The sequence below is a fragment of the Cladophialophora immunda genome (genome assembly GCF_000835495.1).
Source record: "Cladophialophora immunda strain CBS 83496 unplaced genomic scaffold supercont1.7, whole genome shotgun sequence".
In the NCBI taxonomy this organism is placed as follows: domain Eukaryota; kingdom Fungi; phylum Ascomycota; class Eurotiomycetes; order Chaetothyriales; family Herpotrichiellaceae; genus Cladophialophora; species Cladophialophora immunda.
The window spans coordinates 1194240-1217880 of record NW_015622547.1 but is presented as its reverse complement, the minus strand read 5'-3'; the positions used below and the strand labels follow the sequence as shown (position 1 = coordinate 1217880).

General features: G+C 53.4%; 10 protein-coding genes across 10 annotated transcripts; 6 read left to right on the top strand and 4 right to left on the bottom strand.

Annotated features, from left to right (window-relative positions):
- Positions 1-23: 23 nt before the first annotated feature.
- PV07_11209 (uncharacterized protein) lies at positions 24-1553 on the top strand (the record flags this gene model as incomplete). Its single annotated transcript, XM_016398623.1, has 1 exon — positions 24-1553. The coding sequence occupies one exon, from the start codon at positions 24-26 to the stop codon at positions 1551-1553; it is 1530 nt and encodes a 509-aa protein (XP_016243185.1).
- PV07_11208 (uncharacterized protein) lies at positions 1530-3339 on the bottom strand. Its single transcript, XM_016398622.1, has one exon. The coding sequence runs from the start codon at positions 3178-3180 to the stop codon at positions 1654-1656; it is 1527 nt and encodes a 508-aa protein (XP_016243184.1). The 5' UTR covers positions 3181-3339; the 3' UTR covers positions 1530-1653.
- Positions 3340-3914: 575 nt separating this feature from the next.
- PV07_11207 (uncharacterized protein) lies at positions 3915-4397 on the top strand (the record flags this gene model as incomplete). Its single annotated transcript, XM_016398621.1, has 1 exon — positions 3915-4397. The coding sequence occupies one exon, from the start codon at positions 3915-3917 to the stop codon at positions 4395-4397; it is 483 nt and encodes a 160-aa protein (XP_016243183.1).
- A 317-nt stretch (positions 4398-4714) lies between these two features.
- PV07_11206 (DNA-directed RNA polymerase) lies at positions 4715-5633 on the top strand (the record flags this gene model as incomplete). Its single annotated transcript, XM_016398620.1, has 7 exons — positions 4715-4726; positions 4784-4888; positions 4938-5034; positions 5089-5175; positions 5228-5291; positions 5346-5538; positions 5589-5633. 7 exons carry the CDS (start codon positions 4715-4717, stop codon positions 5631-5633), a joined length of 603 nt encoding a protein of 200 aa, XP_016243182.1.
- Positions 5634-6378: 745 nt separating this feature from the next.
- Positions 6379-7686, top strand: PV07_11205 (uncharacterized protein; the record flags this gene model as incomplete). The annotated part of the gene is made up of 1 exon (XM_016398619.1): positions 6379-7686. One exon carries the CDS (start codon positions 6379-6381, stop codon positions 7684-7686), a length of 1308 nt encoding a protein of 435 aa, XP_016243181.1.
- A 461-nt stretch (positions 7687-8147) lies between these two features.
- PV07_11204 (uncharacterized protein) lies at positions 8148-10470 on the bottom strand. The gene has a single exon (XM_016398618.1). The coding sequence runs from the start codon at positions 10365-10367 to the stop codon at positions 8664-8666; it is 1704 nt and encodes a 567-aa protein (XP_016243180.1). The 5' UTR covers positions 10368-10470; the 3' UTR covers positions 8148-8663.
- A 117-nt stretch (positions 10471-10587) lies between these two features.
- PV07_11203 (tubulin alpha chain) lies at positions 10588-12805 on the bottom strand. The gene is made up of 5 exons (XM_016398617.1): positions 12640-12805; positions 12432-12490; positions 12063-12370; positions 11309-12007; positions 10588-11256 (listed from the first exon to the last, which is right to left on the bottom strand). Exons 1-5 carry the CDS (start codon positions 12649-12651, stop codon positions 10982-10984), a joined length of 1353 nt encoding a protein of 450 aa, XP_016243179.1. The 5' UTR covers positions 12652-12805; the 3' UTR covers positions 10588-10981.
- Positions 12806-14460: 1655 nt separating this feature from the next.
- PV07_11202 (uncharacterized protein) lies at positions 14461-18145 on the top strand. Its single transcript, XM_016398616.1, has one exon. The coding sequence runs from the start codon at positions 14892-14894 to the stop codon at positions 17856-17858; it is 2967 nt and encodes a 988-aa protein (XP_016243178.1). The 5' UTR covers positions 14461-14891; the 3' UTR covers positions 17859-18145.
- A 452-nt stretch (positions 18146-18597) lies between these two features.
- On the bottom strand, positions 18598-19621 carry PV07_11201 (uncharacterized protein; the record flags this gene model as incomplete). Its single annotated transcript, XM_016398615.1, has 2 exons — positions 18598-18819; positions 18910-19621. 2 exons carry the CDS (start codon positions 19619-19621, stop codon positions 18647-18649), a joined length of 885 nt encoding a protein of 294 aa, XP_016243177.1. The 3' UTR covers positions 18598-18646.
- Positions 19622-20574: 953 nt separating this feature from the next.
- PV07_11200 (uncharacterized protein) lies at positions 20575-23579 on the top strand (the record flags this gene model as incomplete). The annotated part of the gene is made up of 2 exons (XM_016398614.1): positions 20575-20593; positions 20657-23579. The coding sequence occupies 2 exons, from the start codon at positions 20575-20577 to the stop codon at positions 23230-23232; spliced, it is 2595 nt and encodes an 864-aa protein (XP_016243176.1). The 3' UTR covers positions 23233-23579.
- Positions 23580-23641: the final 62 nt, after the last annotated feature.

Below are 23641 nucleotides of genomic sequence, written 5' to 3'. Positions count from 1 at the left end.
CCGAGGAGACAGACGGAGCAATCATGCTCCAAGCACGAGACCGTCCTCCTGTCGAAGAAGCCATCCATTCACTCCCACACGACGCGTCAACAGTGACCACTCCTCCCACGACAACGACAGCAACAACGACGGCGAGCAACCGCCCCAGACACCACCACGATGGCCAGCCTCGCGCGCCGGTCCCCCACGGCGTGGAAATCACCACGCGGGCCGACCTCTCGCTGCTCTACCGCGTGCTGCGAGCCGTGATCAAGCCGCTCCGTCCTCGTCTCGTCCGGCCCCGCGACCCAGCCCAGCCGGCGGGGTCGCCGCGTCTGTCGCCGCCGAAGAAGCGGAACGTTGAGATCGCCGAGACGCGGTGTGAGGGCGTGTGGATGTACCGGGTTCGCGCGACCGGGGGAAAGGGGAAAGGGGGCGTTGAAAGGGCAGGGGGCCCAAGAGGGGATGGGATGTCTGCCGCTGGCGGTGGGGGATTTGGGAATCTCGCGAGTGGCGTGGTGAGCGACGGCAGCACTGGCCACCACGGACAGGCCGTGAATCCTCGAGGCTGCGGACGCAGACACCGCGTCTACTACTTCTGCGGCGGCGGGTTCCAAACCCCTCCTGCGCCCGAGCACTGGCGCTTCCTGGCCCTGCTCACGCAGGACCTGGCGAACCGTCGTCTTCACCCTCCAGCCGCCGAGAATAGTCCACGTGCCGACATCTTGCGTCGGGATATGGACATCGAGCTGGTCCTCGTGAGTTACCCGCTCGCGCCGAACAGTCCGGCGAGAGAGAGTCTGCGGGTTCTCAAGCAGTGGTTGACGAAGGTGCTGGACGAGGCGGTGGAGAATGGGGATACGCTGAGTCTGATGGGTGACAGCAGCGGTGGGAACGTCGTGCTGAGTCTGGGATTCTGGGCCGTGCAGAATTATGCATTGACACCACAGCAGCAGCAGCAGCAGCAGCAGCAAGTCTCTCCCAGAGCGGATCCATCCCTCGCCGACGATGGGACCATGCGACCACCCAACGGGACACCGAGGACGAGTCCTAGATTCCCACTCACGTCCCTGATCAGCATCTCAGCTCCTACGGACCTGACGAACAGCAACCCGCAAATTCGCGAGGCGGACAAGCTCGACTGTGTCCTCACGGCAGCATTGACGCGGGAGGTCGCAGAAGTCTGGACCGGGAACAGGAACAGCGACGGCAACGGCCACGGTCCCAAGAACCAGGATCCGTCCTCGTACGGAGCGATCCCGCTTGCCGATTCCAGCGTCTCGCCCCTCCGCAACCCTGAAGCCGCCTTCCACGCTCTGAAGGACCGTCAGGTAAACGTGCACGGGGTCCTGGGCACGCACGACGTGCTGGCGCCGGACGGGATCGAGTTCATGCGCAAGTGCCAGAGGCTCGGCGTGACGGGGAAGTGGTTGGTGTGGGAAGGGCAAATGCATTGTTTCCCTCTGGCAGGCGGAGGGGGTGTGATTGGGATCAGGGAAGGGAGAGAAGGGCGGGGGTTTGTCGTGGATTTGCTTCGGAGGGATTGCGAACGGGAGGGTCAAATGATGTATTAAAGCCAGCGCGAAGTCGCTAAAACGCTCATGAGTGCGTAACCGCTTGCTTCATCGAAAGATGGTTGGATGGTGAAATAATAACTGAGAGAACGTTTGCATCCTATATAGTGCCGTCTGCCTTCTGTGATGGACTCTCAAGCAGTCCTTTCTCTCCCAGGCCAATGATGGCACCTAGCAGGCGTTTCCTGCTTTCTTCTTTCTCCTTGTCCACCATGACTTGCCACAATCCTTTCCTCCGTACGTTGCCGGTAGCGGTAGTTGTTGAATGTTTGTGCAGACTCGTGGTTGTTCCCTTGTCGCTTCTCCCGTCCTTTCGAATGATATCATGCGAATAGCGGCAGCTTGAGCCCCATTTGCAAGTTTTGTACTTAGCAAAATGTTTGCAGAGTTGAGGCGCTTGAGGCCTTGCCGACCGTGGTCCCGGCGGTAGAGAGGCATGAGCACCAGACGCCTGTTTAGCGCTCGTTACTTCTGGAATGGAACCTGAATCAGAGCTAGCATCCGAATCTGTATCGGAGTCTGAGCCGGAGCTTGTGGACGAGCCAGAGGATGAGGTGACATCTGAGTCTGTGAGGTCAGAATTGGACGAGACATCGCCAGCTTCTGGGGTTGGACATGGACTGCGTATCGTGGCGGTACTCGAGGAATTTAAGGAAGTCCCTTTCATCTCAGCAATCCGCAACGCTTCCTCCGCTTTCTCCAACTGCTGTTGCGCTTTGAGAGCTCTCTTTCGTAACTTATCGGCTTTCAATTTGGCTCGAGCGGCGGCATCTGTGTTTGTGGTCTCCTCCCGACTCCGAGAACTCCGGTTATGTTCGCGTGGCTGTTTCGTTTTGTCCGTTGCTTTCAGTCTTTCGGCTCTTTCTTGTTCTCTTCTGGCCAGAAGCTCTTTTCTAGCCTCTCGTTTGGCCTGCTGCTCCTCCTCCCATTTTCGCTTCTTCTCTTCAGCCTCCTTCTTCGCCGCCGCTCTCCGCGCCTCTGTCGGGTAGCGCCGTTTTCTTTCTGAGAGCCAAGTCAATATCTCTTCCCGAGTCCGCAGAGTGAGAGGATGTCCATTGTATTCGAATATGTAACCACCCACGCCCGACGTCGCTTTGTTCGCCAGGCGCTGTTCTTCATCTTCGTCGTCTTCTGGATCGGAATCTTGGTCAAATTTTGCAGGAGTTAAACCAAGGACATTGTGTTTTCTGGGTTCTACTTTTTTGGGCTCAGGTGATTTCTGGCTAGTTTGATCAACAGATGGTCTGCGAGTCAACAGATGTTCGATCGAAGCGTTGAAGCTAGGTACCGCGGGCGCAGCCGTAGGCCGCGGGCGGTGTTGGTGGACCGGGGCAAACGCAGTGCTATGATCCCGCTTCTGCGCGGCGTTGAGAAAGCCGCCCCTTTGTGGACCATTATTCAAGGGTTTCTGGAATCGATTCTGACTGTACACTGCGGTCGATGTAGTCTGCCCTGGACGACTATTTCCATATCCTCCACGACCACCTCTTGCATGTCCTCTGAAAGAATGACCGCCCCTGAATGACCCTCTGCTGCCCTGAAAGGTCTGGGTGTGCGGGTGAGCACCTTCCGTTGTCTTGGGAGGAGGTGGAGGCGGAGGAGGGAAAGAGAAGGGCTGGCCTGACATCCAGAAGGTGCAACGACAAGTGCAGGGAGCACTGCTAAAATACTTTTTGGATCATCTAGATACACGACACAAGACAAAATGCCCGCGTGCCTAGTTTACCAAGCAGAAAAGTTTGGAAATAGTTGCGCGAAGCGAGCAGCGGCGGCGAACCCCAAATTTTTGTTTGGAAGAGGCCCGCCGCGCAAGGCTGAGCGGCAAGGCTGGAATCCGGCATCACCTTTGACCAATCCCTCGCCGCCCTGCTCATCCTCCACTCGCCATCTACAAGAGACAACACTCCATCCAACACAACTTCCTCCGTACTTCAAAATCTGCATCGCCAGTGGACCAATACATGGTTATGTCTATTTTAATAGGCACTATGCATTTGACATTGTCTTGGACTCATATTTGAGGTTGATTATTCGTTTCTGAGGCTTGGGAAAGCAAACGCATCAAACAGTACGCGGACGCAGGTATGTGCAAGTAAAAGCGAACAAATTCGACGCCTTGCGATGCAGACGCCCATGTCATTTAGAGCCAGTCTGTCACGCAACGGTGCACTCGTTCGTCATACACAAAGATTCAATGGGTCGGAGGCTGTGGAAACATGGCATGGAACAGGTGAGAATTAAACATCACCTGATGGCGTTGACTGTAAAATCAGCCGGATATAAGGCTACCCAACACGTCCAAAAAGATACTATGTTAAATACACTGAGCGACATCTCAAGAATCAAGCGAACTGGCAAGATATGGAACTCAAAACCGTTCTCATCGATAACCCGCAGGGCCTCAATCTGATCCTAGGCCACTCCCATTTTATCAAAACGGTCGAAGACCTCCACGAGGCTATATTCAACGCTGTGCCGGGAGCCAAATTCGGCCTTGCCTTCTGTGAGGCGTCGGACGTCTGCTTGATCCGTTATTCAGGAACCGATCCAGAGCTTGTCGCTTTGGCCCAGCGAAACGCCATGGCCATCGGAGCCGGCCACAGCTTCATCATTTTCCTACGGGACATGTATCCTCTGAATGTCCTTGGTGCCATCCGGACTGTTCCCGAAGTTTGTCGCATCTATTGCGCTACAGCGAATCCCGTGGAGGTTATCGTGGCACAGACAGAGCAGGGACGGGGAATTCTAGGCGTTGTGGATGGCTTCAGTCCCAAAGGCATCGAAGGTGAAGCGGACATAGCAAAGCGCAAGGCATTTCTACGGATGATCGGATATAAAGCGTAGGGCAGCGATGGCAACAGTGGCAATGGCGACACTGGCAAGATCAAGGTGGAAAGGTGGCCGATGGAGCGAGATTCGTTATTCCCAACGTTCCCTTGGGAGATGAAAAGCAGCCCGCCAAGACTATTTGCTGTCTAAAGCGGCGCCACAGCGGAACCTCCATCAAAGGCGCTTTTATGTCCAGAAAGATTTTCCTATACCACTCAATCTCGTCGTGACGGCTTTCCAATACATACCCGCCCTCTCTGAGTCCCAGAACATGCTACGTCTCGTTCCCTCCGAGTCACAATCACGGAATCTTCTGCGCATCCCGTAGGAATATGTTCATCCTCGTACGGTTGCTTCATCACTCCGCCAGGTCGGGATTCTAGGGAATACTAATTCGGTAGACCACCTTCGACGATGTCGTGCAAATACCGCCACATGGATTTGTGAACAACCAAATTACCCGGCAAGACCTCGAAGATCGCATCAATGAGAAATATTCAAACAAAGTCTGCTTCTCCAACGTACTTGGATTTCAATTTCTGACCCCGGTGCCAGGTTGTGCAGAAGGTCGGGCTGTGCATTTGCATGTATGATCTGCTGAAAGCTTCTGATGGCTTGATCGGTCATGGCACGGGAAATGCCAATGTCAATGGTATATCAAGTCTTTTGACTCCTCGATTACCTTGGAGCTGATAGGGAGGAAAAGTTCAGTTCCGAATGATTGTGTTTCGACCCTTCAAAGGCGAGATCATTACCGGCGTTATCCAGAAATGTACACCTGAAGGCATTCGGGGTAAGTCGTACACACTGCTTCTCGAACAGGGAGCTAACTCTACGGCGTCAAGTTACAACCCGATTCTTCGACGACATTTTTGTCCCGCCAACCATGCTGTTCGAGGGTTGTGTCTAGTGAGTCGAGCCAAGGAACAAACACCTCCGAACGCCGTATTGAGCCGTCAACAGCAACGAGACCGAAAAGACCTGGGTCTGGGAGACTGAAGGTGATCCAATCTACCTCGACGAAGGCACGATCGTCAACATACGTGTCGAGGCCGAAAAGTGGAATGACCAAGCACCAACACCTCCCAAGATCAGGAAACCGGGCGAGCCTGAACCAGACCCGGTGGTAGAGCATAGAGTGCCCTACTCTATCGAGGTATAATGTCCAGATCACGGGCCGTGGAAGCTGTTTCTAACTTGGTTCAGGCATCAATGGGCGAGCCTGGGCTGGGCGGTGTGGACTGGTGGTGACACGAAGCTGCAAGCGATCGAATGTGGTTGTGCGCATTCTGCTTGCTGGAGAAGGCTATACTGCTCGTCGACATTATCTGACACCTTCCAGCGGACCATTTATCGAGCCAATACTCACCACGACGACCTGCCTATTGGTTAATGAGAGAGAAGTGGTTGGTGTCTGTGGGAGCAAGTATTCCCAGCACTGGCGGGGCTAGCCGTGGTTAAGCGGCAACTACTGCAATTGCCTCTGGAATGGGTTTGTCATCACGCCCTTTGGATGGGCGCCAGGCCGGCGTAGGGGCGAGGGGCCACTAAATTTAAACGCGGAGGAGCCTTTCGCCCGCCCGGCATTGGCGTTCTGGGCTCCCTAGGCCTGCAGAAACTGCCTGTCGTGCCTGGGAGGTGCCTGGATCCCCTAATCAACAAGCACGTCATCTCTTGCCCTTTTGTCTGATTGATTAAATATTTGGTTTGACGACTCGCGGGTCAAACGAGAGAATTCCATCGGATAGGGACCACTGATCCCCAAAAATGTCTCTTCTTACAAACAAGATGAAATAGTGCTCAACAAGTACATAACCTCGCTCTCTTCCCCGTTGTCGCTGAAATCCTACCTGTGTTGCTTTGCCTGTCCTTCCCCTCCAGCTTAAAGTCGTTGACCCCCGCAATAAGAATCCGGGCTCCTCCATCGCTCCACACCACTTTCTTCTTTGTCGTTGTCTTGAAGCAAAGCAGAAAGAATCAGCCTTCGCCGGCCGTCATGACCATTCCAGTCCAGGTCCCTCTCTCGCCCCGTCCTCTCAGACCCAACGAGCGCATCTTGACCAACGAAGATGGCGGCATCGTCACACCTGCTCGAGCCCCTTCCCCCGTCTACAACTTTGGGACACTTGCGGTCCATGCCGGCGCACCTATAGATCCCTCCACAGGCGCCGTCATCGAACCTCTGTCCTTATCGACGACCTTCGCACAAACCGCTGTGGGGAAGCCCATTGGGCTGTATGAATACAGTCGCAGCGCGAACCCAAATCGTGACAATTTTGAAGAAGCCGTGGCCGCCCTTGAACACGCTCGATTCGCTCTGGCGTTTGCCTCGGGCTCAGCTACAACGGCAACAATCCTCCAGTCGCTCGCTTCGGGCTCACATGTCATATCTGTCTCGGACGTCTACGGAGGCACTCATCGATATTTCACAAAAGTGGCCCTAGCACATGGAGTCGAGGTCACATTTTCGCCTTCTATTGAACTGGACATTGAAGAGTTGATCAGGGAGCAAACGAAACTCATCTGGATCGAGAGTCCCTCAAATCCTACACTGAGTCTCGTTGACATCAGGAATGTCGCGTCAGTTGCCCACAGACATGGCATTCTGGTCGTGGTGGACAATACATTCTTGTCGCCCTACGTGCAGAATCCACTGGATCACGGAGCAGACATCGTTGTGCATTCTGTGACAAAATACATTAACGGACACTCAGACGTTGTTATGGGCGTTGCTGCGTTCAACTCGGAAGAACTGAAAGAGCGATTGACCTTTCTCCAAAACGCCATTGGAGCGGTGCCTTCACCATTCGATTGCTGGCTAGCCCACCGAGGGCTTAAGACGCTCCATCTCCGAGCAAGAGAGGCAAGTACGAATGCACTGGCTGTTGCTCGAGCACTGGAGGCCTCGCCACATGTCATTGCGGTGAACTACCCTGGTCTGGATTCTCACAAGCAGAGAGCGATTGCCATCAAGCAGCATCGCGAAGGCATGGGTGGTGGGATGCTCAGTTTCCGTCTCAAAGGCGGTCACTCTGCTGCAGAAAGATTCTGTCAACAAACTCGCATCTTCACTCTTGCCGAAAGCTTAGGAGGCGTCGAAAGTTTGTGCGAGGTTCCTAGCGCTATGACGCACGCCGGCATACCTAAGGAGCAACGTGAGGCCATCGGCGTTTTTGACGATCTTGTCAGACTCAGCTGTGGTGTTGAGGATGCCGAGGATCTCAAGAAGGATGTCCTGCAGGCACTAGAAAAAGCAGTTGTTGGATTCAAGATTTCGAACGGTGTCAACGGGGCCAGCAGATGATCTTCTGGCGGGATACCGTGGTAATCCCATTCAAAGCGTCGATTCTCTGCATGATTGAGATGTGGTCTCTGTGGTCTTCTGGTGCCGCTGCTCCAGATGTTCATATCCGATTATTGCTGGAATAACAGTAGGGCAGCCTTGCTTTCGCAGGAATGTCCAACAAGCTTCCGGCATGAGAGAAGGCTTGGGCGACATTCATCCATCGCCATTGTTATCACCGTTGTACTACCTCCACACTCACTTTCCGGGCCCCTTCATCAGCTTTCAACAAGTCGAGCTCCCATCTCTCCAAACTCTCAGGCGGCCAACTTCACCTGATACATCATTACACACGGCGCGGAAGGAGACACCGGCCCTCCATTGAGACATTATATTCGATTGGAAATGGTTTGGATGTCGCCACACCGTTTGGATCTTAATCACCAATGCTTCCGGCGTTTCTAGGCTTGTTGGGCCCCCGACGAGATCGGCGGCAATTTTTGCTTGTATTTAGTAGGAGGTCCGCTCAACCTCTCACAATGTACTGACTGGATAGATACGGCGTCTCAACGACGCATTGTTGTTACTCCATCATTTTGGGGTTCGTCTCGGTGTGTAAAATCAATGGTGTGGCCGCTGGGCAAGAAACCAAAAGGTAGATATCATTTGAAAGATCAAAGGCATTTTCCTCTTGCAAGCAAACTGAGGGGGGGTATCTCTTTTCAAACATCCAATGCACACAAAACCAAGAAAGCCAGCAACGAACATAATTCAATACCCTCGAAAGGGGTTCGTCATCGCTTTTCGCTTGTTCGTTTCAAGATGCCCAGAATCATGTCCTAAACTCATGGCCATGGGGTCAATCCCTTCCCTTCCCATCCATCCGGCGGAACCGTCTTGTACCGTCCAGTGAAGCCACAGTGCTCACACAAACAGATGTAGTCTCGTGAAAGAAGAGGTTGAGCAGGAGAACTGGTGGGTGATAACGCGGGGATCACTCAAAGCTCGTCCAAGCTGGCCAGTCTCGGATCCTCACGACACTGCTCTTCCTCTGTACTTGTCGTCAACCGGGCGTTTGTGGAAAGCATGCTGGGAACCTCCGGGAAGGCCTTCTTCCGGATGCGATTCCTCTCGGCGACGCCGAGGAGAATCTGCCGCACGTCGTCCGGCACGTTCAGCCTCGTCACTGCGGTGTCTGTCTCGTTCTCCCTGGTGCTGCTGTCGCTGCTACCGCCTGCACCCTCGCCGAGCCGAAGGAGTCTCTCGTTCTCCTGCCCTCCTGCGGGCCCGCCCAGTCTCAAGCTCCGGTTCCAGTGTCCCTCCCCGTGCTGTCTCAACCCGGCCTTGACGGGGTCTCCGTGGAAATACCACTCCTTGCCCAGCACCACGGCCACCACAATGACGATGACCGCGATGCTCGTCCACCACACGATCCCCCACACGCGGTCCCACGCCTTGCGGAATTTCTCTTCGCGGGTTTCCCATTCCTCGACCTTCGCCCGAGCCTTCTCCAGTCGCGCCGACAGCTCCCGCGCCCTCATGCTCGCCTTCTGCCCGCGCTCTGCCAACTGTCGGGCTTTCACCTGCCTCGTCTCAAATCCGCTCTGTAGAACTTTGACCCGTCGGTGCGTGTCTTCGTCGACCCGCTTGCTCTCGCGCTCGAAGTTGCCTATCAACGTCTCACTCTGTCGTGCGAGTGACTGGAAACTGCCAATCATGCTGACCAGGTTTCCGACCTTCTCGAGCAAGTTGTAGTACCCATAGTCTAGTCGACGAGTTATTTCCACCCCCGTGGCGGTTATCTCTGCAACCCGCGAGCGGAGTTCGTCTTCGCCCACCCGGAGTTCCTGGTCGCGGCGCTGGAGATCCTCAACCTTGACATGGATCCGCCGCGCGACGCGGGCGGCATCACCACGATCGAGGGCTTCTTCGAGCGAGGTCTTGGGGCGTAGAGGATGTGCTGGAGCCGGGTGGGAGAGTTTGTCGCGAGAGGCGGGATCCGACGTCGCACGCCGGCGTAGTTCGGGAAATCCAGAAGCATTGTAGTCGTAGCGGCCGCCTGCCTGGAAGTCGCTGGACATGGCGGCGGAGGGTCCAAAGACATGCGCAGCCGTGTTGTTGGGACCATTGCTGCCGCCTGCACTGCGGTTGGTCGGATTTATTGGATTAGGTATGTTCCCTGCGTGTGTGCGCCGCTCGCGTTCGGCATTGAGCCCTGCAACCAGATGGGGCAGGGTCGAGAGAGCTTCCTTTGAAGCGAACCGACGGGGAGCATGTGCTTCGGACTGGGTCGGGCGGTGACGTCTGAAGGGGAGGCTGTGTGTCGAGTCATTGTTATGGTGCGCTATGTGCGAATGCGATTGTGAGTGTTGATGACCGCTGGAATTGTGGTCTTTGTCCTTGTGATGTCGATGCGAGGTTCCTGGCAAGTGTAGGCGCGATGCCGTCTTCTCAAATGCGCTGGGTGCAGCCGGGAGGGTGATTGCGTTCCGTGGTTTGGGGTCTGCAGGTGAGAGATAGGATCTCGATCTGACATGGGACGGTCGTGAAGGCCGAGTACTCGGCTCTGCGCTTTGAGGCTGGCCAGCGGAGGCGGTGTCGTTCTTGTTCGAGGAGTTAGTATGTGACAGAGAACGGTAGAGAGCCGGTCTTTGTTGCGCAGGAGGAAGAGGGTTTACAAGGGACATGGTGGACCCGAACATGATGATTATATGGCAGACGGAATGAAGGGGACCATTATGGGTGTACGAGACTCTGCCATACACAGTAGATTAGCAATCGAATCTCAGCAGATGCACCACCAACACCGCCGGGGAAGGGGGATGAACTGCGGACGAGCAGTGGGAGATGCCTTTCATCCAAGTCACGTGCGCAGAATCAGCAAGGCTGACATTCTGGGCGTTGCTCGAGCAAGGCTGTAAATATAGAAAAGCTGTAATCTCTCCATTGAGTGGTGTAATATGGTTTTCGTTCGCTACCTAAAGAGCTTCCATGAACTTGCAGTCTTATGAACGGCGTCACCACTCCTCAAGAATTCCCATATCTCTCATGGTAACAATCGCTATTTCAATCAATCTGTGCTATCGACACCCGCTGCCGTGACTCGTCTCATGCTTTCATACCGTGGGTCTCATTTACTCCACGCACATTGGTCAACAATCCACTTCTCTAGACCAAAGAGTATGGCGCATCATTCATCCTTTGAATGACTTGGAGCTCTGTGATCTACCAATTGACCGCGTCTGTGTGGTTGCAAATGAGGACGTTCCGCCGATTTCATGTCGTCGTCGTATCAGTTAGATGTTTGTGTGAGCACTCAATACTCGGCGCCAGCCTCATCTTCTGCCTCGAGACTGTCGCTAGCAACTTCTTCATAGTCCTTTTCCAATGCCGCCAGGTCTTCTCGGGCTTCGGAGAACTCGCCTTCCTCCATTCCTTCGCCGACATACCAGTGCACGAACGCTCGCTTCGAATACATGAGGTCGAATTTGTGGTCGAGTCGACTCCAGGCCTCGGCGATGGCGGTGGTGTTGGACAGCATGCTAACGGACCGGTCGACTTTGGCGAGCTCGCCGCCGGGAACAGGCATGGCTAAATGTATATGTCAGCAGAATAGACCAACGGCCAATGACGATAAGCTTACGAGGTTGGTAGTTGATGCCGACTTTGAATCCGGTAGGGCACCAATCAACCAAATGGAAGCTTGATTTGGCCTTGAGAGAGGCAATGGCAGCATTCGCATCTCGGGGAACAACATCACCACGATAGAGCAATGCAACAGCCATGTATTTTCCGTTGCGGGGATCACAAACGACCATCTGGTTGTTTGGCTCAAAGCATTGCAGCGTCAAGTCGTGGACCTTGAAGCTCTCATGGGAAGATCGCTTGGTGGAAACAACGGGCGCATAGCTGATGAGTGGATAGTGGATTCGAGGATACGGCACCAAGTTGGTCTGGAACTCGTTCAAGTCGACGTTCAGAGCACCGTCAAAGCGGAGACTTGAAGTGACGGAGGAGACGACCTGGGCAATGAGGCGGTTTAGATGCTCATAGTCGGGTCGAGGAATATCCAGGTTGCGACGGCAGATATCGTACACAGCTTCGTTGTCCACCAAGAATGTGCAGTCTGCGTGCTCAATGGTGCTGTGGGTGGAGAGAACAGCGTTGTAAGGTTCGACGACAGACGACGATACCTGTGGGGCAGGGTAGACGGCGAATTCTAACTTGCACTTCTTGCCATAGTCGACCGAGAGTCGTTCGAGAAGCAGGGCGCCGAAGCCGGACCCAGTACCACCCCCAAAGGAGTGAAAGATCAAGAAGCCTTGAAGGGACGAACAGTTGTCTTGCGGTAGGTCAGTATCCCTCCTCACTTTCTAGAAGCCCCTGTCAATCCTCACCTGCAACGCGGCGGATCTTGTCCAAAACATCGTCCACAAGCTCTTTGCCGATGGTGTAGTGACCTCGAGCATAATTATTTGCAGCATCCTCTTTACCACTGATCAGGAGCTCTGGGTGGAAGAGTTGTCTGTATTTGCCGGTTCGGATTTCATCAATAGGGGAAGGGTCGAGATCGACGAAAATGGACCGAGGGACGTGTTTGTTGTTGCTGGTCTCGGTGAAAAAGGTCTCAAAGGCTCCAGCATCACCAACATTGGCATCGGGATCAGGTCGACCATCAGCCTTCAGGCCGTGTTCGAGAAGATACCTGGGCGAGGTGATTAGCAATCGTGATTCAAAGTAGCGGTGGGAGCAGGGTTTATTCGCACAATTCCCAGGCAGCGTTGCCAAGCTGAGTGCCAGCCTGCCCAATGTGCAGGTGGCAAACCTATTGAGAAGATCAGTATGTGCTGCATCGAAATAGAGAACGAAAATTATTTCGAAGGACGTCTGCGTGGAGATAGGAATGGTGATGCAGGGGACCTTGGGCACGAAACAATGGAGGGGTACACAAAAACAAAGGGCAGGAAAACTCACCTCTCCGTGCATTCTGTGGAGGTGCTGCGAGCGCGATACAGAGGAAAAGACAAAAGAGACGCGAGGCTATCCAATGTCGACTCTGCGAGGTCTGTCGATGCACAGGACGAAGAAGAGTGACAAGGACAGAATGAGGCCTAAAGTGCGCGGATGGTCAAGTGGTGTGTATCAATTTGCGATTGGCGCGTCCTATTGGGGAAGACGGAGCAGCATAAACAAGCCAAGAACCACCAAACTGCCTGTCCCTTCACTTTTCCGTTCATGCCGCCATGGATGTACCTGCAGCTGTCAACTGTTTCCGCTCCGTTCCCTGCCTTCTGTCTGCTTTGCCTTCACAGTGCATCCTATCCTGCTATATGATAATGCAATCTGCCTCTAGTGATGATCGAGAGGCGTGGTTCATGCTATCAACGATAAACTCCTCGGCATGGCTAGCGAGATCATGTCGAGCTGGGCATCTCGGCATGAAAAACACATCACTAAGACTCGAAAACCTGCACGTTAGTCGTATCGGTCAATAAAAAACGGTCAGTGATCTCCAGGAACGAGGCGCCTTCACGACAAACAACAGTCCTGAGCCTCGGTTGCGATTTAAATTTCGACACCTCTTAGACTGAAATTGGAGATCTGCGAGATACTGCTGGCGATCAATCTGCTTCGCTCTTCGCCTTGTCCTCAGACTCCTCACATATACTCGTATGCTCGAGCCGTCACTTTTGTTCCTGCATCGACCCGAACTCAGGGGCTGGTCCAACAAGGCTGGCTGCGGACATTGTTTCAGGCCTGCCAACTATGGCGGTCTCCTTTCTTTGATAAGAGCACAGCAAATGAAAGCCACTTGAGATGAAGCACATGTCAAAGATGAAACAAGGCTTGAATGACAATCGCTGGCGGCACAACGGCGCGCGCGCCACACATTGATAAGAGGCCCAGATAAAATTTTGGTCAAGAGCTCGGCGTCTGCTCATCCAAAGCGCCACAAAATGCTAAAACACTTGGTTCAAATGGTCTTCTGTGCGTGGTTTCATCGAGACAACACATTCGATGATTGCAGTGCTGAAATATCGCTGTAAGCGAGCTGAAGACAGCTGGTCCTGGTGTGGCTGACTGTATATTTGGGGGGTGGATGGTTGTAGGGTGATTGATTCTCACTCAATAGCCGAAGTCAACCATGCTGGGGGACCTGGCCTCGCTTGGGACGAGAACCAACCAGCGGCACATGCCATTGAAAGAGCCAGTTGCATTTTCGGGAAGATTTTGGCATTCCAAAATATCCATCTGTATAACGGAGGCATTATGCACAAACTGGATCTTTCGGTCATTTAGGTCTGCAACTGCCCGAGAGTTTCTCAGTCTTAATCTCGATCGTCGAGTGAGGAACTTGCAGAAACGGCAACGCGATTTGGCCGATCAACATCTGCGTTGTGTTGAGACATGGGGCGGCTGCGAAAAATGATGCAACAAGGATGGGAATCAACACTCCACTGGCGCCACCGTCAGAAAATTCCCAGCATCGACCAAGCACCAACATTTGTCCTGGGCGGCTTTCCAGGGGTCAACCGCCTATGGCAGACGGGATTGGGGGGCACGATTGGCAGTTTGGGGTATGGCTTCTGGCGCCCTGCATGGCCATCCGAGGCGCCTACTCCTCTATTCCGCAACGGGATCCGCCTGTGGAGCGCCTGGGGGCGTTCTTGGTGCCCACCTCGCCCACCAGAAAGCGGTCCCCAAGAGCCAAGGCTGCCTATCCCTGTCAATCGCTCCTGTTTTCGCGGTATCTATCTTTGCGTGCCTGTGCTTACTCGTTCTTCTGGGCCATACGTAACTACCAGTACAAGCAAGAGTTGATTTTGTACCCAGCTCGCCAGGTAGACTTGCAGCATGCATAAATGGAAAGAGGGGAGCCCATCCCTTGCAGCACTTCGGCCTCCGTCCCAGATGCACTTCCTTCTATCACGCCTCTTATACACCTTCGTTTGCACATTATAGACTGACATAGCCCCTCTTTGGTATTACTTCTCAGACATATCGTTTCCCATATCTGATCATTTTACGCCTGTGTGTGACTCCATCCACCCGGCATTGATCCCCATTTGTTTGCGTCATATACACCCACACGTTCGCTACCTGTCTCCAGAGCCGCTGGCTGGCTTCTGATGTATAATATTTGAGGGTAAAGAGGAGGATCAGCCGGCAGGGAAGAGTCCTGCTCCTCTCCATACCCGTGTCTCTCGACCTTGCCTCTACCCAACATGACCACCCCCGAGAAAGAACTGCCTCGCTTCGAGTTCGACCCATCCAGCCAAAGGCCCTCCGATGACGACAGCACGGCGGTGGAAAATGACAGACACGAGGGTTCTGTCGACGGCAAACTGTTGCTCGACCGGTTGAAGGTGGAAACACAGCGACGAGATACCAATACACGCTTCGAGGACCCACGGTCCCCCAGCAAGACGCGAGAGGAGGCTCATCGTCTCGAGGATGAACTGGCCGTGCAGAGAGCTGAACGGTTGACGTCAATTGAATCTCGGGACTCAGAGGGCGGTCGGAGTTCAGCACAACTCCATCGATCCCGATCAAGAGCACCCGAACCACTCGACGAGTTTGACACGGCTACGAACCCTATCCACGAACGTACCGCCATATACAAGCCGCCCGAAAACCCCAGCACTAAGATTGCCAAATTCTTCAAATACATCCACCACTCTAGCTTCGTCATACGCTACTTCACCTACATCGTCCCGGTCTTTGCCCTCCTCCTGATTCCCATTCTGGTTGGGGCATTCCTACCTGCTGCCGAGCATGCAAGTGTCGGCGGTGTTGATTTGATCTGGTTCGGAGTATGGCTCGAAATTATCTGGCTGACTCTCTGGGCTGGGCGTATTGTTGCCCGGAGTATCCCGTATCCTCTGGGTCTTATCTCGAGCCTCTTCACGAACAATTCCAAAAAGTGGCGAGATTTAGGCAAAGCCCTCGAAATTCCGGCGACAATCTTCTTCTGGTGGCTTGGTATCGAGGTCTCTTTCTTGCCTACCATGACCAACCACCATGTTAATGGCTCCAAACAAACGAAGCACTGGGAAAAGGTTCTTAATAAGGTCATTATCTCTATTTTCGTGGGTGCGACCTTGAACTTCATCGAGAAGATCATTATTCAGCTGATTGCCATTTCCTTCCACTTGCGAACCTACGCCGACCGCATTGAAATCAACAAATTCCAAATTGGCAGCCTGACGAAACTCTACATCTTTTCCAAAGCCAAAATTGCCATGGAGGACGCAGAATTTGAAGAGAAACACGTGGAACCTGGGTCTGGAACCAAAACTCCCGCCTTATACGCCGCTCAAGCTCAGGAAGCTCTCACCAAGGCATTTGCCAAAGTAGGTGATGTGGCCGGTACTGTTGCGGGTGATTTTACTGGGAAGAAGGTGGCGAAAAGTGGCCACCCTTCTCAGGTTGTCTTGACCCTGCTCAACAGCACCGGCGGGTCGCAAGTTCTGGCTCGACGCCTGTATCGGACATTCGTGCGAGAGGGATTCGAAACCGTGTCCTCGGAAGACCTGAAGGCCGCTTTTGACAACGAAGAGGAAGCTGAAGCTGCTTTCAGCATGTTCGACAAAGACATGAATGGGGATATCTCGATGGAGGAACTTGAAGCGGTTTGTGTCGAGATCGGCAGGGAACGGAAATCGATCACTGCTTCTCTCAAGGACCTCGATTCTGTCGTCAGCAAGCTTGACGATGTTCTGTTTTTCATCGTTTGCATCGTCACCCTCTTGGTCCTTATCTCTCTCATCTCCACTTCGGCAGCCGGAGTCCTGACTTCTGCTGGGTCAGCAGTACTCGCTCTATCCTGGCTGTTCTCCGCCACGGCTCAAGAATTCCTTCAGTCCTGTATCTTTGTCTTCGTCAAGCATCCATTCGACGTTGGGGACCGAGTTTCAATCTACGGCAACACCGGGTCATCGCTCAAAGGAGATGACTACTTTGTCAAGGAAATCTCGCTGTTGTACACGGAGTTCAAGAAAATGGAAGGCCACATTGTTCAAGCGCCAAACTCGTATCTCAACACGTTATTCATCCTGAACATGCGGCGCTCTGGAGGTCTTGCCGAAGCCGTTCCTATTGTCATCAGATTTGGTACCACTCTGGACCAAATCGAGGCTTTGCGCAACTCGCTACTCGAATTTGTCAGATCCGAAAAGCGTGAGTACCAGGGAAATATCTTGACGGAACTTAGGGAGGTGACCGAAGCGTATTCTCTCACGCTGAATGTTGTGTTCTTCTACAAATCGAACTGGCAAAACGAGCTGCTTCGACTTCAGCGAAGGAACAAATTCATCTGCGCTTTGATGGTGGCTATGCAAGAGATTGGCATCGAAGGACCTCGTCGTAACCAAGCTGGTTGGAGATCAGATGTGCCGTACTTTATGCAGCTGCCTCCGGGCGCTCCACCTCTCATCGGCGGCAATGGCAACGAGCTGCAGCCTGGCCATGCTTCGGGGAGTATTACTGGGGATCCAATCCATCAGACGCCGGCTGTTGCAGCCCCTCCGCTTCACTACCCTTCCATCATGCGGCGACGGCCTAGCACAGGCCAACTAGGACGACCTAGAGGCGAGTCTCTGTCGGCCATGGCCAAGAGGGTGGACTTTTCGTTGGGTATGAAAGACGTCAGTTCAGGGGAGCAACTGTCCGATGTGTACGAAGACCGAAGCCGCCCACAATTCGAAGAGGTGATCCGAGAGTCCAACCGGATCGAAGAGGAACGAAGGATCTCAGAGTCCCAAGAACGCGAAAGCCACGGAAGGTCAACGTCTCGCGAAGGACACATGATGAGCGGGATTCTTCGGCGCTCGACCACTCAAAGCTTTGGTGGTAGCAGACAACCATCCACCACGGGCCACCATCGGGCCTCGATCAGCAGTACCGAGACACATCGCAACCGCTTCCTCAGCCGCTTCAATCGCACGGGCCGAAGCATGGATCTTCCGCGCGACTCACTGGCGGAGGAGGGCCAGGCACCCCCCATTCCGTCTGTTCGCCCTCTAGATGCGAGATCTGGTAAAGTCAGCTCACAGGCAGTTCGTGTGGACTCGATTGCGTCTCACACTACTGAAGACGAGCCATTCCCACCCATGGCTCCAGTGAGCAGCAACGCGGAGGACTTTGAATTGAAGAGGCTCGGCGGCGAGAGTTCGTCCAGCCAACAGCATTAAAAATCAGGGGTATCTTTTACTCCTTGTTTCTGGATTTTGGTCCGACGGTGTCAAATGGTCGGTCTTTTTGGAAACAAAAGTTCTACGGTTGGTGGCCGTTGCAATGGGTCGGCTCATTATCGAGCCCGAGGAGGCTTCGATTTGAATTGTAATTTCTTTACAGCCTTCAAGATGTATAGACATGTTATGAAGTGGTCTGATTTGACTACGTGGTGATGACTATAGAGATAGAGCTTATGAACGGACGAAATTTGGCTTCTGACAAATTCAAAAAGCCACCAAAAACGCGCATGTTTCTGTTCCTAGATTCCTCTGGGTCCTCGATCGAGATGTAGACGAATGGGCGAGGTGCTTCAGCAAGCCCAGCGTCTTTCGGACGAATATGTGAGGCGAGCATGACAAAGTATCGACCTTGTGTAGCTATTCCGACTGGACATGGCGTAAACCGTGGCACGGTAGCACGGCGAGATGTTTGGATCCGGCTTAGTTTGCTGCTCAAGATTCCAGACGCACGTCTCAGCTTCGCTTATTTCGACGTTGGTCGGCAATGCAGCTCTGACCGTTCGCACCGTCCCCATGCTCTGGGGCCACCCGACTGCTTAATCCGGAGACAATGTCAACATTGATAGCTCTATCAGCCGGGGGTTTCTCGCCAGTATGTCACCGCTTTCAAGGGGCTAAGTTCGGCTCCGATGACCGATCAGAGGGAGAGCAATACGACAATAATACGCCGTGCCCACGGCGCGGTATCTGTCTAAATGGCTAGCTACATACACGGATACATTGGTTCAAGACAGCACGGGCCACCCCATCAGACCCATTGTGAACGCGGGCGAATTTGCGATTTCGTCAGCTTTGGCCCTCATTTCGTCCGCGTCCCAGTTTGCCCAGACGAACTTGTTCTTCAGGAATTTGGCTTCCGGGCTGCATGCCCAAACTGCGAATGAAGCTGGCAAGTCCGCTGATTGTATCGCACGTTGGGGGAACAAGTCAGCAAATGGGGATAAACCAGACGTGTTTCGGGAGGGGCTGAAAGGAGAGAATGACTTACGGGTATCCATAGGTGCCATGGCCCCATGCTTGACGTTGATGTCGCTCAAAATGACGCCCGGCTGAACATTAACCACATGCATGTCCGGGTTCTCGCTCTGGACAAACTCAAAGACCTTGAGCGCGCCGAGCTTGGAGGACGAGTACGCTGACAAATTGGATACTATAGCTGCGGGGACGTGGATTGCCGCCGTCGAGATGTTGATGATGGTCGCTGTGGGAGAACCAACCGGGATGAAAGCTCGCACGGAGTGGAAGGCCCCGAGGATGTTCACCTCGAAAGATGTCCACCATTCCTTGGGATCCGAAGATGTAATGGTCGCGGGTTCGGCGAGATGGCCGGCGTTGTGGACAAAGATGTCGATCGGTTTGTTGGCTTGTTGTTGAATGACTCTGAATGCAGCTTCGACGCTAGGGAGAGATGCCGTGTCCGCTGTCACGGCGACAATCTTTGTATTGGGATACTGAGACTCGAATTTAGCCTTGGTGGCATCCAAGGTCTTCTGTGTTCGTCCCACGATGCCAATGAGACTGACACCTGCCTTGGCGAAGGCATTGACGGTAGCGGCGCCGACTGCACCAGCGCCTCCAGTCACGATTGCTGTCTTCCCCTTGAGCGAAAGCTCGGGGCGTGAAGGGTCAATGCTGGGGTAGGTATCATTGTGCCAGGTCTGGAAGGGAGATGGGAAGGGAGCAGCAGCAGCGTCGCCCATTGTTCTTCGAGGTGCTAACCGATTTGAGATACAGAGAGGGAGGTCCGAGGTTTCGTCCGAAGGTTGAAGAACGCTCTTTGGAATACATTGGACTCAGGTGAGAGGATATGGACGCAATATATAGCCCTGAGCGTGCTGACCAAACTATACAAGACCTTAACGGGATTATCTAATCTGTCTTATTAGGATGCTCGCGCGACCCCTGAACGGAAAGAATCCGGTCATCAGTTCCACCGTCGGTGGGATCTCTTACCCGTTGTGCATCATCCACATGTGGTTTGGCGTAGTCATATGTCCTTGGGCGTTGTTGTTCGAGGGCAAGGCTGCAGCCTTGTCGGGTTTGGGCCAAGGAAAGAGGAGGTCTGAGCAACGCCGGAGTGTTGATGTCCGGCCTTGAGTCGAACAACATAACAGACCAGGCGGGTGGAAGGGCTGCACTGCAAGATGTTGACGATGCACCTCAATCTGATTAAGCGAACAGTGGCCTGACATGGTGGTCACTTTGCATCTTGAGGTGCAAGGAGCGTTCGAGGCTGAGGGAGTTGATTGTCGGTGACAAAAATACACGGTGGTATACAGTCTCTGGTGAAAAAGCAGTGAGATGAGAGATGAGCTGAGTATCGCATGTCTTCACTTTCCAACCGCTGCCAGGCCGCAGGGTGACAGACTTGAACAGCGGCGCAGTGAATGGCGACCTGGTGACACTTCGCCAAGTGAAGTCGCTCTCGACAGATTCTATCACATAAAATGCTCCTTCTCCCGTCGACAACAACAACATCTTCATTCCTTCTTCCTTGCTCATCACCCTCACTGTTCTCTTCATCAATCGCTTCTCCTCTGCCAAGTCGCTCGTTCTCGCAACCAATCCAGACCTCTTCCTCTACACCGCCGGTGCGGTTTGAACTCTTTCAGTCTTGAGGTCAGACACTCTCAACAGCTGCTTGACAACCGTCATGAAGGTCAAGATCAAAGGTGCGTCCAGGCTCGATAGCCCTTCATAGCACAGAAGGAGGAGCTAATCCGACACTTTTGCAGGCCGGCCTCAAGCCACCCGGCTCTATCTCACCGTCATTCTCTGCTTCCTTGCTGGTCTCCTCAGTGCTGGTCCGCTTCAACATACCAGAAGCCATACCTCTGTCGTCAGCGGCTGGCACCACACACCCACTTCTCATCATGGCTTTCATGCTCCCACTCTGACTGCGTCAAAGGAGGTTGCAATTCGTCCCTCACACGACCTCGCCTCCTTCCACTCATCTGTCAAGCCCATGTCCGCCCTAGAGCGTCGAGATGCAGACATGCCACTCCACAGCTTTGCACTAGTCTGCGACGACAGAGAATGGACCGCCATGTGCGCACGTATCGGTTACACTTGCAGCACCACGGGCAAGCTGAAGTATAAGCAGGAGGACATCTTGTGCCAGGACATCTGCAAGTGCATCAACCTCAACCCAGCGCCGAAGCCTTGTGTCGTCAACAAAGCCTCCAGTCAGTGTTCAGTTGTTGATAACATGGTTTTGAACGCCACAACCGGCGAGCTTCTTGGCGATGCCTCCGAGGCGAACATTCTTCCCAATGGCACCATGGACTTGACCACAGCAGTTGCAAAGCGTGATACAGAACTCAGCCATGACAATGCACTAGTCTGTTACGACCGCACTCTCACACGACTGTGCCAGGACTCAACACATGGCTATTTCTGCAATGCGAATGCCGTCGTGAAACACACTGGCAAGCCCGAAATCACTTGCGAGCAACACTGCGCTTGTGTCAACATCGCCCCAAGGCCGTGCTTCTATTATGGAAAAGTGTATTCTTGTGGAGTCAAGGATGACACAGTCTTTGACACGGTCAATGGTACTGTTCTCGGCAAACTCTCAAGCGCCCAAGTCCTTGAGGATGGCTCTCTGGACCTTACGCCCACCAAAGCACTTGCGAAGCGCCATGACTACGCATTGTTATGCGAGGACCGCGAGCACACAGCATGGTGCGGTTCATCGTACCAGTATTACTGCACCGCGAAGGGTGCTCTGAAGTTCAAAGGCACCGGTGAATACTGGTGTGAGCACAGTTGTGTCTGCATCAACCTCAAGCCATCGATTCAGTGTTTTCCAAACGCGGCCCTTCTCACAACGTGCCTGCTCAAAGGAAAGATGGTCTACAATGAGAATGGCACTCTGCTGGGGGATGTTAACGATGCATATGTCCACCCCAATGGGACATTGGACTTCCGCAAAGTGGTTACGAGAGATTTGGACGTGACATCAGCCGATCCGCACCAGATGATATGCAAATCGCAGCAGTCCAGCGAAACATCTCCTTTTACTGGCGGATTACTATATGACAAGAACTTGACCATGTATTGCGCAAACCACGGTTACTCATGCGCCAGCGACCCTACACGCGCTTCATTGACCTTGACTTTACAGCCCGGCTCGAAGGACATTAAGAAATGCGACTCCGCTTGTGGCTGTCCATCGCAGACTTGGAAGCGTGAAGGAAGTGAACATGACCTAGTGTCACACCCTTCCCCGACGCCCGGCGAAGTGACCATTCAGGACATTCTACTTGGGTGCAGTTCGTTTGATGGGTTGACCAAAGGGACCTGGTCTTTCAATGAGTCTCTGACACAATACTGCAAGAATCAGGGCTATACATGTGCCCCCGTGTCTGGGCCAGTTTATGAATTGCAGCATCCTCAGGACATTGTTAAAATCTGTCAAGCTGGCTGCAGTTGCCCGGGAGCCCCACGACGCCGTGCGTCTGCACAGTCATTGCGTCCAAAGAAGACAAGAGCCAGTGCAGAGCCTAGAACAAACGACATCGCGACTGCCCCGGCGGCCAGCAGCTTTGATCCTTTTGGTGTGACCTGTTCGTCACATAGCAGATACAACGAATCTCTCACCAATCACTGTCGAAGTGAAGGCTATTCATGTGTCGCGCTGACAGGCACTGTTCTACGCACTCTTTTCCACAACGGTACCGACATCCCCGAATGCACTCACAGCTGCAGATGCCCGAATCCTTTCGCTCGCGAGGCACACTCGGGACATGCGGAGATGTCTGCGACTGGAGATGAGATTCCAGGCTCTGCAGCCGTTGCCCCTCCGAGTGGTGTCCCCAGTCAACCCTCCAGCAGATTCACTCTCAACTGTGGCAATGCAGCGGACGGCCCTAGCTTCTGCCAACAGTCGGATCTGGGGTATTTCTGTGCTGTGAACATGACTGTCATGCGAACTTCGACCGTGCAAAATCAAGGTGTGACTTGGTGCGACTATTACTGCAGCTGCATCTTCAAGTACCCTGTCCCCTGCGTCAACGAGTGGAACATTCCTCAATGTCGTGAAATGCCGGACGGGACTGTTCGTGATGCCTCGAACATGCAGATTGTGCTTGCATATATCGAGGATGTGATCATACTTCCCAACAATTCGATCCTGCTCGATCGTGGCCAGGACGGAGGCTTCCCATTTGTCGTGGAGTCGCATGGAGGACATAGGCCCGGCTCCAACGATACCAGTGATAATTCGGGAGATTCTCCTCATTGGACGGATTGGCCTATGAATGCGACTGCAAATGCATGGTGGAACAGAACGGGTCAGGGCCATGACTGAACTCGTCCTTGATTCCACGGCTTAGCATTCGACTGTCACGAAAAAACAGATATTCCAGTCGAAGCAAGCCAGCCCCATGCGAATTCATCCCTCTTGCTTCATGAATAGCGAGTTTCTTGATAAAAGTCGACCCAGTCACCACTTTACTGCAACACCAATATCAACTACTGTGAGAATTTCCACACTAACACCGCCATGGACAAGGAAACGATATCTTGAAGTCTGGCCCGAGGACTGGGGATATTGCAGGTCATTTGGAGCTCTTCTGATACGTGAAATATTGGTACGAGAACTGGGGACTGGCAATTATGGTAGAGACTGAGAGACTCTGGTAGAAATGGCATTGGGAGAATGGCTTGATGTTTTCTGCTCGATACTGAAATGGAAGAATCAGGCTGAGAGAGAATGC